At 45.7% G+C, this 12,480-nt stretch overlaps 1 protein-coding gene across 1 annotated transcript in view; it reads right to left on the bottom strand.

The window, feature by feature from the left end:
* Window positions 1-283: 283 nt before the first annotated feature.
* IL5RA (interleukin 5 receptor subunit alpha) overlaps window positions 284-12,480 on the bottom strand; it is an 82,583-nt gene continuing 70,386 nt past the window's right edge. Inside the window, exons 9-10 of the mRNA XM_068254833.1 lie at window positions 10,604-10,682; window positions 284-1,215 (exon numbers count right to left, since the gene is read on the bottom strand). Of these exons, the coding sequence (XP_068110934.1) occupies window positions 1,099-1,215; window positions 10,604-10,682 (196 nt within the window). The 3' untranslated portion in view covers window positions 284-1,098. The remainder of the gene's footprint in view (window positions 1,216-10,603; window positions 10,683-12,480) is intronic.

The following is a 12,480-nucleotide window of genomic DNA, read 5'->3' as shown; positions in this document are numbered from 1 at the left end:
TGAGGGAGATCGCGCGCAGGATGCGCACGCATCTCTTTCTTGGGGGGCGGATCTCCGCCCCATCTTTGGGAGACTGTTAGACGGCGTGATACGGTACATAGTGCAGCAGCAGCGCTGCACTGGGGACAGCCGTGTGACACGGCTGTCCCCCTGGGGGACAAGAGAGCAATCGGCTGTCATAGGCAGAAGCCTATGACGGCCGATCGCCTGATTGGCCAGCTGGGGGGAGGGAGGGGTTTGCTGGAAAAAAAATAATTAAAGAAAAAGTAAAAGTAAAAAAACAAACAAACATAAATATCGATTAAAAAAACCCACAAACAACTGGGGGGCGATCAGACCCCACCAACAGATAGCTCTGTTGGTGGGGGGAAAAGGGGGGGGGGTCACTCGTGTACTGTGTTGTGCGGCCCTGCAGCTTGGCCTTAAAGCTGCAGTGGCCATTTTAGTAATAATCAGCCTGGTCTTTAGAGGGGTTTACCACTGTGGTCATCAAGTGGTTAATATAAAGGAAAATGAACCAGGATGAAAAGGACTAGTGTGGTTTGAATTAAAACATATTTTTTTCTTATGCAATGTTTCTGGTGTTGACTAGGGGTGTGTCTGGGGGCGTGGTTAGAGGTGTGGCAGGGGTGTGGCTTAAGTGTCCCTCTTTCTTATCTCAAAAAGTTGGGAGGTATGCAAAATGTTTTATGGCTCTTGCAAGATGGGCTCCAGGCTGTGAGGGTCACCTAAGGGAGGCAATGGGAAGGATGAGAACATTGGAGGGCCCCATGATTTGCTGGAGGGCCCCTGATTTGTAGTTATGCCCCTGGGACAATGTGCAATGTTCCATTCATCTTGTCATGCTCCGCTTAGTAAGATAAGCTAAGTCCAGTGAGAAACACAAGGCCATCAGGAAATGTCTGCAGCTGTTATGGCAATCAGATGAATTTCTTGTAGCTATTGCATTATTTCAGTCATTTGATATCTTCCCCTGTGTCTTAATACATAAAAGATCCTGAGATCAGAAGATAGCGCCCTTCAGCATGTAAAGAAGAGGGCTGGATCTTCCAGCTGTAGCTGCGTCATGTGGTCAGGAAGGCGGATTCATTGTCCTGTTTAATCTGTGATCATCACATAATCCAGAGTCAGTGTGTGCTGCTTTTCTGGGCATTTCAAAACTTCGATGTAACTGATGACCTCCTCCATGTCCCAGGAACTGCAGCTGGTGAGGTGCTGAGGAAAAGACGACCAGGTCAGGATAGTCACAGCATAAAGGGCAACATCATGTGCACACCTACACATACAATCACTCTATGGAAAATTCAGTAAGATACGATAAAGTGGGAGCAGCAATGTTTGTTCATCAAATGAGAGATTCTGCACCACGGCTTGTCTTAAAGAAAACCTGTACTGAAAAAAGGATCCCCTGGGGGGTACTCATCTCAGTAGGGGGAAGCCTATGGGCCCTATTGCGGCTTTCCCCGTCGTCCTCGGTCCCACGGCGGTCTCGCTGCAGCCCACGGAACGCACAGGTGACAATGGTTGGGCTGTGCAATATTTACCTTTTCTGGCTCCAGCGGGGGCGCTGTTGCAGCTCTTCCCACGGAGATAGGTGAAAATAGCCAATCTCCGTCGGGTCCGCTCTACTGCGCAGGCACAGGAGACTTGCGCCTGCGCAGTAGAGCGGCCCGATGGAGATCGGCTATTTTCGTCTATCTCCGTGCAGAGAGCGGATACTGCGCCTGCACTGGAGCCAAGAGGTAAATATTTACATCGCCGCCGCTCCAGGAGTGTTTTCGCCGCCACCGTGGGACCGAGGAGGACGAGGTAAGCCTCAATAAGATCCGGAGGCTTCCCCCACCTGAGGTGAGTACCCCCCAGGGGAGGTTTTTTCATTACAGATTTTCTTTACAGCACACCTATGGGAAGGATTTGGAGGCTGCCATATTTATTTATTTTTAAACAATGCAAATTGACTGACTGTCCAGCTGATCTATAGAACCCTGAAGAAGCATCATATATTCCTGACTGAAGTCTTACTGGATTTGCCACCTGCTTGTTCCAGGTGCATGAATTAGACACTACTGATGCATGAAAGATCAGGAGGATACCAGGAAACTGGTATTACTTAAAGGGAACCTAAACTGAGAGGGATATGGATGTTTCCTTTTAAACAATACCAGTTGCTTGTCATTCCTGCTGATCTCTTTGCTGCAACGGGGGCTGAATCACACACCTGAAACAAGCATGCAGCTAATCCAGTCTGACTTCAATCAGAGCACCTGATCTGCAAGCTTGTTGAGGGGCTGTGGCTGAAAGTATTAGAGTTGTAGCTTCAATTCATCAAGCATTACCGCATTCGGTAATGCTGAAAACAGCTGACTTAACAGAGCACTTTAGAAAATGTTAATTCATCAAAGCTGTTACCGAATGAGAAGCTGAAATGACAGAGCAATGAGATAAATTACTGACTTGTGCTAATTCATCAAGGTTCCCACATTCGCTAACACATTCGGTGATTATCTCCAGCTCTCCCCTGTCGTTACAGGCTTCGAAAGCCTTCTGTGTGAATGTTTTCATGATTAGCAGGAGCAGGCAACCAATAGAAACAGCCCCTGTTCTCCTGCAAGTGCCACTGATAGGTCACACAGGCTTCTCCACACAAGCTTTCAGACCCCCCAGGCAGTGAGCAGAGAGAACGGGACAAAATATATCCCCAGATTCCCTTCGGTGGTGTAACCCTTTCAGGCCCTGTTTGATAATGCAAAGATGCTGGTGGTGAAATCACCAAGCATGGCATTTGTAATGTCTCCAGAAAGTTCATCTACGTTGTGGCAAACAAGTCAAATGTTAAGAAAGACTGATGGACAGATTCAGAGCAGCAGAGGCAGTATAAATAACAGTAAATATAACACGTTTACATGTAAAGGGATGTCTGGATGCCTTCTATTGTAATCAGCTTGTAACAACACAGGGACATTCCAAGCTGCTCTGCACCACTCTGCTGTTATCGGACAGCCTTTGATGAATTGAAGCCTAGTAGTTCGGTAACTTAACGAACCTCTACCACACATGGGAAAATATTGATGAATTAGCACAGTGAAGTGTAAAATACCGAATGCGGTATTTTAAGGACTGGGGTTTTGTTATCGAACACCCTTTGATGAATTGAAGCCAAAGGATCAGCAGGAGAGCCAGGCAACTGGTATTATTTTAAAAGGAAAAATCCAAATCCAAAACTTATCTTATTCCAACGGGTCAACTAGTATATCACTCTCTACAGGTCATTGTATTAGAAACAGCTCTACCTTGCCATCACCACAGCAGACAAATAGCACCATCTAGCAGCTGTTTATAATACTGGTTACTGCACTGAACCTGTGTCAGGTCTGCAGAGCTTACCTCCGCTGCAACGGCCAGCAGCGTGTCTGCGACTTCCGGGTCGGCTGCCCGCATTGCTAGAGATGACGTCAGAGGCTCTCCAGCGGGACCTCAGTCGCGTGACACACATAGAGTGAAAGAGGGTGGACGCACTCGCTGTCAGCATCGCACCTCTTATGCTCTGAGGAAACGTGTCAGCTGACCGGCTGTTAGCTGACACGCCCGGCTCCACCTCCGGATTCTGACTGGCTGAGCAGGTTTGGGGTGTGGTGATCTGCTTACCTGGGCTTCTTAACCACTTCCCGACCGCCCACTACACAGGGGCAGCGGGGAAGTGGAGCCCTTCAGGACGGCCTCACCCACAGAGGCGGCGGTCCATTTAAGGGCATGGGCGGAGCGATCGCGTCATCCGTGACGCGATCCTCCGCCGGCGCCTGTCACCGCTCGCTCGCCGCAACATCCCGCCGGCTATACGGAAGCGCCGGCGGGATGTTAACCCCGCGATCACCGCATACAAAGTGTATAATACACTTTGTAATGTTTACAAAGTGTATTATACAGGCTGCCTCCTGCCCTGGTGGTCCCAGTGTCCGAGGGACCACCAGGGCAGGCTGCAGCCACCCTAGTCTGCACCCAAGCACACTGATTTCTCCCCCCCTGCCCCAGATCGCCCACAGCACCCATCAGACCCCCCCCTGCCCACCCCCCAGACCCCTGTTTGCACCCAATCACCCCCCTAATCACCCATCAATCACTCCCTGTCACTATCTGTCAACGCTATTTTTTTTTATCCCCCCTCCCTGCTCCCTGCCCCCTCCTGATCACCCCCCACCCCTCAGATTCTCCCCAGACCCCCCCCCCCGTTTACTGTATGCATCTATCCCCCTGATCACCTGTCAATCACCTGTCAATCACCTGTCAATCACCCGTCAATCACCCATCAATCACCCGTCAATCACCCCCTGTCACTGCCACCCATCAATCAGCCCCTAACCTGCCCCTTGCGGGCAATCTGATCACCCCCCCCACACCAATAGATCGCCCACAGATCCGACATCAGATCACCTCCCAAATCCATTGTTTACATCTATTCTCTCCTCTAAACACCCACTAATTACCCATCAATCACCCATCAATCACCCCCTATCACCACCTGTCACTTTTACCTATCAGATCAGACCCTAATCTGCCCCTTGCGGGCACCCAATCACCCGCCCACACGCTCAGATTGCCCTCTGACCCCCCCCTTATCAATTCACCAGTGCATTAATTACATCTGTTCTTCCCTGTAATAACCCACTGATCACCTGTCAATCACCTATCACCCATCAATCACCCCCTGTCACCCCCTGTCACTGCCACCCATCAATCAGCCCCTAACCTGCCCCTTGCGGGCAATCTGATCACCCACCCACACCATTAGATCGCCCGCAAACCCGCCGTCAGATTACCTCCCAAATGTATCGTTTACATCTGTTATCTTCTCTAAACACCCACTAATTACCCATCAATCACCCATCAATCACCCCCTATCACCACCTGTCACTGTTACCTATCAGATCAGACCCTAATCTGCCCCTTGCGGGCACCCAATCACCCGCCCACACGCTCAGATTGCCCTCAGACCCCCCCCCCCCCCCCCCTTATCAATTCGCCAGTGCATTAATTACATCTGTCCTTCCCTGTAATAACCCACTGATCACCTGTCAATCACCTGCCAATCACCTATCACCCATCAATCACCCCCTGTCACCCCCTGTCACTGCCACCCATCAATCAGCCCCTAACCTGCCCCTTGCGGGCAATCTGATCACCCACCCACACCAATAGATCGCCCGCAGATCCGACATCAGATCACCACCCAAGCGCAGTGTTTCCATCTATTCTCTCCTCTAAACACCCACTAATTACCCATCAATCACCCATCAATCACTCCCTATCACCACCTGTCACTGTTACCTATCAGATCAGACCCTAATCTGCCCCTTGCGGGCACCCAATCGCCCGCCTACACGCTCAGATTGCCCTCAGACCCCCCCTTATCAATTCGCCAGTGCAATATTTCCATCTGTTCTCCCCTGTAATAACCCACTGATTACCTGTCAATCACCTATCAATCACCCATCAATCACCCCCTGTCACTGCCACCCATCAATCACCCCCTGTCACTGCCACCCATCAATCACCCGCTGTCACTGCCACCCATCAATCAGCCCCTAACCTGCCCCTTGCGGGCAAACTGATCACCCACCCACACCAATAGATCGCCCGCAGATCCGACATCAGATCACCACCCAAGCGCAGTGTTTCCATCTATTCTCTACCCTAAACACCCACTAATTACCCATCAATCACCCCCTGTCACTGCTACCTATCAGATTAGACCCCTATCTGCCCCTAGGGCACTCAATCACCCGCCCACACCCTCAGAATGCCCTCAGACCCCAGCCCTGATCACCTCGCCAGTGCATTGCTTGCATCTATTCCCCCCTCTAATCACACCTTGAGACACCCATCAATCACCTCCTGTCACCCCCTAGCACACCTACCCATCAGATCAGGCCCCAATTTGCCCCGTGTAGGCTCCTGATCACTCGGCCAAACCCTCAGACCCCCTTCCGATCACCTCCCCAGTGCATGGATTGCATCTATTTTCCCCTCTAACCACCCCCTGAGACACCCATCAATCACCTCCTGTCACCCCCCTAGCACTCCTATCCATCAGATCAGGCCCAATACAACCTGTCATCTAAAAGGCCACCCTGCTTATGACCGGTTCCACAAAATTCGCCCCCTCATAGACCACCTGTCATCAAAATTTGCAGATGCTTATACCCCTGAACAGTCATTTTGAGACATTTGGTTTCCAGACTACTCACGGTTTTGGGCCTGTAAAATGCCAGGGCGGTATAGGAACCCCACAAGTGACCCCATTTTAGAAAAAAAAGACACCCCAAGGTATTATGTTAGGTGTATGACGAGTTCATAGAAGATTTTATTTTTTGTCAAAAGTTAGCGGAAATTAATTTTTATTGGTTTTTTTTCACAAAGTGTCATTTTTCACTAACTTGTGACAAAAAATAAAATCTTCTATGAACTCGCCATACACCTAACGGAATACCTTGGGGTGTCTTCTTTCTAAAATGGGGTCACTTGTGGGGTTCCTATACTGCCCTGGCATTTTAGGGGCCCTAAACCGCGAGGAGTAGTCTAAAAAACAAATGCTTCAAAATGACCTGTGAATAGGACGTTGGGCCCCTTAGCGCACCTAGGCTGCAAAAAAGTGTCACACATGTGGTACCGCCGTACTCAGGAAAAGTAGTATAATGTGTTTTGGGGTGTATTTTTACACATACCCATGCTGGGTGGGAGAAATTTCTATGTAAATGGACAATTGTGTGTAAAAAAATCAAACAATTGTCATTTACAGAGATATTTCTCCCACTTAGCATGGGTATGTGAAAAAATACACCCCAAAACACATTATACTACTTCTTCTGAGTACAGCGGTACCACATGTGTGGCACTTTTTTACACCCTAAGTACGCTAAGGGGCCCAAAGTCCAATGAGTACCTTTAGGATTTCACAGGTCATTTTGCGACATTTGGTTTCAAGACTACTCCTCACGGTTTAGGGCCCCCAAAAATGCCAGGGCAGTATAGGAACCCCACAAATGACCCCATTCTAGAAAGAAGACACCCAAAGGTATTCCGTACGGAGTATGGTGAGTTCATAGAAGATTTTATTTTTTGTCACAAGTTAGCGGAAAATGACACTTTGTGAAAAAAAACTATTAAAATCAATTTCCGCTAACTTGTGACAAAAAAATAAAAACTTCTATGAACTCACCATACTCCTAACGGAATACCTTGGGGTGTCTTCTTTCTAAAATGGGGTCATTAGTGGGGTTCCTATACTGCCCTGGCATTTTAGGGGCCCTAAACCGTGAGGAGTAGTCTTGAAACAAAAATGACCTGTGAAATCCTAAAGGTACTCATTGGACTTTGGGCCCCTTAGTGCAGTTAGGGTGCAAAAAAGTGCCACACATGTGGTATCGCCGTACTCGGGAGAAGTAGTACAATGTGTTTTGGGGTGTATTTTTACACATACCCATGCTGGGTGGGAGAAATACCTCTGTAAATGACAATCTTTTGATTTTTTTACACACAATTGTCCATTTACAGAGGTATTTCTCCCACCCAGCATGGGTATGTGTAAAAATACACCCCAAAACACATTGTACTACTTCTCCCGAGTATGGCGATACCACATGTGTGGCACTTTTTTGCACCCTAACTGCGCTAAAGGGCCCAAAGTCCAATGAGTACCTTTAGGATTTCACAGGTCATTTTGAGAAATTTCGTTTCAAGACTACTCCTCACGGTTTAGGGCCCCTAAAATGCCAGGGCAGTATAGGAACCCCACAAATGACCCCATTTTAGAAAGAAGACACCCCAAGGTATTCCGTTAGGAGTATGGTGAGTTCATAGAAGATTTTATTTTTTGTCAAAAATTAGCGGAAATTGATTTTAATTGTGTTTTTTCACAAAGTGTCATTTTCCGCTAACTTGTGACAAAAAATAAAATCTTCTATGAACTCGCCATACTCCTAACGGAATACCTTGGGGTGTCTTCTTTCTAAAATGGGGTCATTTGTGGGGTTCCTATACTGCCCTGGCATTTTAGGGGCCCTAAACCGTGAGGAGTAGTCTTGAAACGCAATTTCTCAAAATGACCTGTGAAATCCTAAAGGTACTCATTGGACTTTGGGCCCTTTAGCGCAGTTAGGGTGCAAAAAAGGGCCACACATGTGGTATCGCCGTACTCAGGAGAAGTAGTATAATGTGTTTTGTGGTGTATTTTTACACATACCCATGCTGAGTGGGAGAAATATCTCTGTAAATGGACAATTGTGTGTAAAAAAAATTAACAAATTGTCATTTACAGAGATATTTCTCCCACCCAGCATGGGTATGTGTAAAAATACACCCCAAAACACATTATACTACTTCTCCTGAGTACGGCAATACCACATGTGTGGCACTTTTTTGCAGCCTAACTGCGCTAAGGGGTCCAAAGTCCAATGAGCACCTTTAGGCTTTACAGGGTTGCTTACAATTTAGCACCCCCCAAAATGTCAGGACAGTAAACACACCCCACAAATGATCCCATTTTGGAAAGTAGACCCTTCAAGGTATTCAGAGAGGGGCATGGTGAGTCCGTGGCAGATTTCATTTTTTTTTGTCGCAAGTTAGAAGAAATGGAAACTTTTTTTTTTTTTTTTTCTCACAAAGTGTCATTTTCCGCTTACTTGTGACAAAAAATAATATCTTCTATGAACTCACTATGCCTCTCAGTGAATACTTTGGGATGTCTTCTTTCCAAAATGGGGTCATTTGGGGGGTATTTATACTATCCTGGAATTCTAGCCCCTCATGAAACATGACAGGGGGTCAGAAAAGTCAGAGATGCTTGAAAATGGGAAAATTCACTTTTTGCACCATAGTTTGTAAACGCTATAACTTTTACCCAAACCAATAAATATACACTGAATTTTTAATTTTTTTTATCAAAAACATGTTTGTCCACATTTTTCGCGCTGCATGTATACAGAAATTTTACTTTATTTGAAAACTGTCAGCACAGAAAGTTAAAAAAATCATTTTTTTGCCAAAATTCATGTCTTTTTTGCTGAATATAATAAAAAGTAAAAATCGCAGGAGCAATCAAATAGCACCAAAAGAAAGCTTTATTAGTGACAAGAAAAGGAGCCAAAATTCATTTAGGTGGTAGGTTGTATGAGCGAGCAATAAACCGTGAAAGCTGCAGTGGTCTGAATGGAAAAAAAGTGGCCGGTCCTTAAGGGGTAGAAAGCCCTAGGTCCTCAAGTGGTTAAGCTCTGGTCTGACATTCACTCACTGTCTGCTCTAGCTAACACTTCGCAGTAAAGGCTTCAGACCTTAGTTAGTCCGTGTGTGGCTTGAACCGGCAGGACCCTGGGGATTCCATACTAGATCAGCTATTATTATATTGATTACTTGTGTTTGTCTTCTGCCTGTTTCTCTGACTTCTCTTTGCCTGCCGATTCTGTACCTTTGCCAATCTGATCTGTTGCCGACCTCTGCCTGATTACTCACCTAGATATTGCCTGTCGATTCTGTATCTTTGCCAATCTGATCTGTTGCCGACCTCTGCCTGATTACTCACTTTGATTTTGCCTGCCAATTTTGTACCTTATCTGTCTGATCTGTTGCTGACCCGATTGTTTGACCATTCTCTGTACCTGTATTTAGTGTTAGTACTGCCTTCTACTGACACTGTCTGTAGACACTTCCCTCTCCTGGGAACGTCTAATAACTGTCTGTCTGCTAGTGTTCCCACACACTAGCAGATCGTTACAACCTGAAGGGAGCTGGATAACTAATATTCCTGTTTTAAAATGGATCTGAGATGAAAAACTAACTATAATAAGTACGTGCAGGTAAACAGAGGCACCAACAGAGTAAAAATAGATAAAATTGTTAAAAAGGAGAGGTTGGTGGTGGGCTTACCCCCTCGAAGTAGACACAAGATGCTGTTGATTATTATTCAACAAAAATGGTTTATTTACCCACTCCAAATGGATGCAACGCGTTTTGCATATCCTGCTTCATCAGGCTATAGATGGAGCATATAACTCATGTAGGTCTGTAGCAAAGCTTAGCGCCTCTGTCAGACTATAACAAGTAAGTTGTCTATGTATCTTATCTAAAGTTTAGATAGCTTGCACAGCAAATCTAGCTGCAAACAGCTTCAACAGTATATGATTATTTCTTCCTGTGATACAATGAGAGCAGCCATATTCTGCTTGTCATCATTACACACAGGCAAGCTGCTCTGCATCTCCACCTCTCAGCCTGTAAAAACTCCACTCATCTCCCCTCCCCTTGCCTCTGAAATCTCTGTCTGGTAACGCCTCCTCATCCTCCTTCGTGAAAAGCCTCCTCCTCCACAGAGTAAGCTCCCATGAGCACTTGCTACATGGGACTCAGAATGCCTAGGCACTGGAGGAGTTGTGTGCAAGACTTGTTTAGTTTATAGGGAATTAGGGTATTAAAACAAAAAGAAAAAGTATATGGCTTTTTTGGAATGCCCTATAAACTATATGTAAGGGGCACAATTATGCAACAACCAACAAGTAAAAGTTTATCTTAGGTCCACTTTAATATTATATACTGTAGCATTTGCTAATAAAAATACCTGATGTTGGGTGTTCTTGAATGCATCTTTCAAATCATCCTTTGGTGATGGGATTGGTGGAAATATTCTTCTCCAAAATCTAACAATGATAACAATATAATCACATATATATTAGAGTATGGCAAGTATGAATGCAATAAGTGACCCTATGGTGAAAGGGATATGGAGGCTGCCATATTTATATTCCCTGAAACAATACATGCTGCTTGGCTGTACTGCTGATCCTCTGCCCCTGATACTTTAAGCCACAGACAGGACACATATGCTGATCAGAGACAGTGGTCCCTGAAACTCGTCATTTCTTCTTAGGTTTGACAGCATTACACCTACTACTCTAATAAAAATTGGTAGCAGAACAGCATTTAAACAGTTAAGGTGAGCATACATCTACCAAATTTGCAGCTTGATCAACCATCCAGTTCAATAATTTTATTGAATCAGATGAAAATCGTTGGCACAACAAGCATGCCCAATAAATGATTTAATCGGGCATGCTTTTTGTGGCGGTTGAATGCGTCGTTCGGATATGATGGAAAGATCTCACTGATATAACTTACAGGGATGGTCGTAGTCAGCCAACTTCGCTACGCTGGAACTACGCGTAGTTTTACGCAATTACGCTTCGCCAAACTACGGCTTCGAGATTAAATATTTGCTTCGTATGCATTTCGTAGACTACGCGTTAAAATATGCAATTACGCGTAGTGCGAAGCGTAGTGTATGCAGATGCTTATGCCCATATGCAGAAAATTTTACTCTTATTAATTCCTCATTAAATGCTTATATCGGGAACTCTTCTATGCGTACATTCCCCTTTCCAATGCGTAAAATTGTAAGCATACAATTGCACGCGGAAAATTAGCCGCGAGTAATGCATTCGTAGTTCACTACGCAATACACATGTTAACTAAGCATGGTGGGCGTAAGCTACGCATAGCGGTACTTCGCTACGCGTAAATTTGTAAGCGTAGTTTTGAAACTTCACCTACGAACTACGATATGTAGATGCGAACTACGATGCGTAATTTCGCACTGGCGTAGTTTCTTCTCATCCCTGGTTTGATATTGCAATGACCAATGGATGCAATAGATGCCGCCTGCCTGGCTGCCCCCAAGTGTAAATGTCCCCTCCCAGTGCCCAAGCAGTGAAAAATCTCACCTGTCCTACCACGGCAACGCCTAGCCTTCGTGTGGCACCAGGTGCGAGGTGGTGCTCAATGAAATGGCGGACACATGGGTGACGGGGGGGGGGGCGGGGCAGGAGTCTGGGGAGCTAGACAGATGAGTTTTTACACTACACTGGCACGGAGTGGGACATTTTCCTTTTTCGGGGTGGCCAGACATTAATTATTGGCCTCAATTCACTAAGCTTACCTCCTGTCTTTAATAACTCTTCTGAGCTGTTTTACAGTTATCACCATGGTGATATAATTGTGATAACTGTAAAACAGCTCAGAAGAGTTATTAAAGACAGGAGTTAAGCTTAGTGAATTGAGGGCAAGTCTTTTTCCTTATCAGCCACAATTAGTAAACATTCCTAGCAGTGCTTTATCTCAGCTACATGCTTAGCACCAGGTGAGAAAGGAGAGAAATGCTCACTAAATAGATGTTAATATATAAATATAGCATCTATGCAATACAATACAAAAGCAGCTTTCAGAGCAGATAACCTGTACTTTGGGAACTTGTAATTTGCAAACAGACAATATTACTGCACAATTAACTGTATGAGTAATAAAATGTAGAAAATCACATTTTACCTCATATTGAATGTTTTCATCAGACTATAGTAACCACATGTTTTTTCTAGGTGTGTGATTCAGATGTTACTAAAGCTGTAGACATCGGCAGGACAACCAAGCAACTGGCATTGATTA

The sequence above is a fragment of the Hyperolius riggenbachi genome, chromosome 9 (assembly GCF_040937935.1).
Source record: "Hyperolius riggenbachi isolate aHypRig1 chromosome 9, aHypRig1.pri, whole genome shotgun sequence".
In the NCBI taxonomy this organism is placed as follows: domain Eukaryota; kingdom Metazoa; phylum Chordata; class Amphibia; order Anura; family Hyperoliidae; genus Hyperolius; species Hyperolius riggenbachi.
The sequence above is the reverse complement of the archived record's forward strand: the minus strand, read 5'-3'. Positions and strand labels throughout refer to the sequence as shown.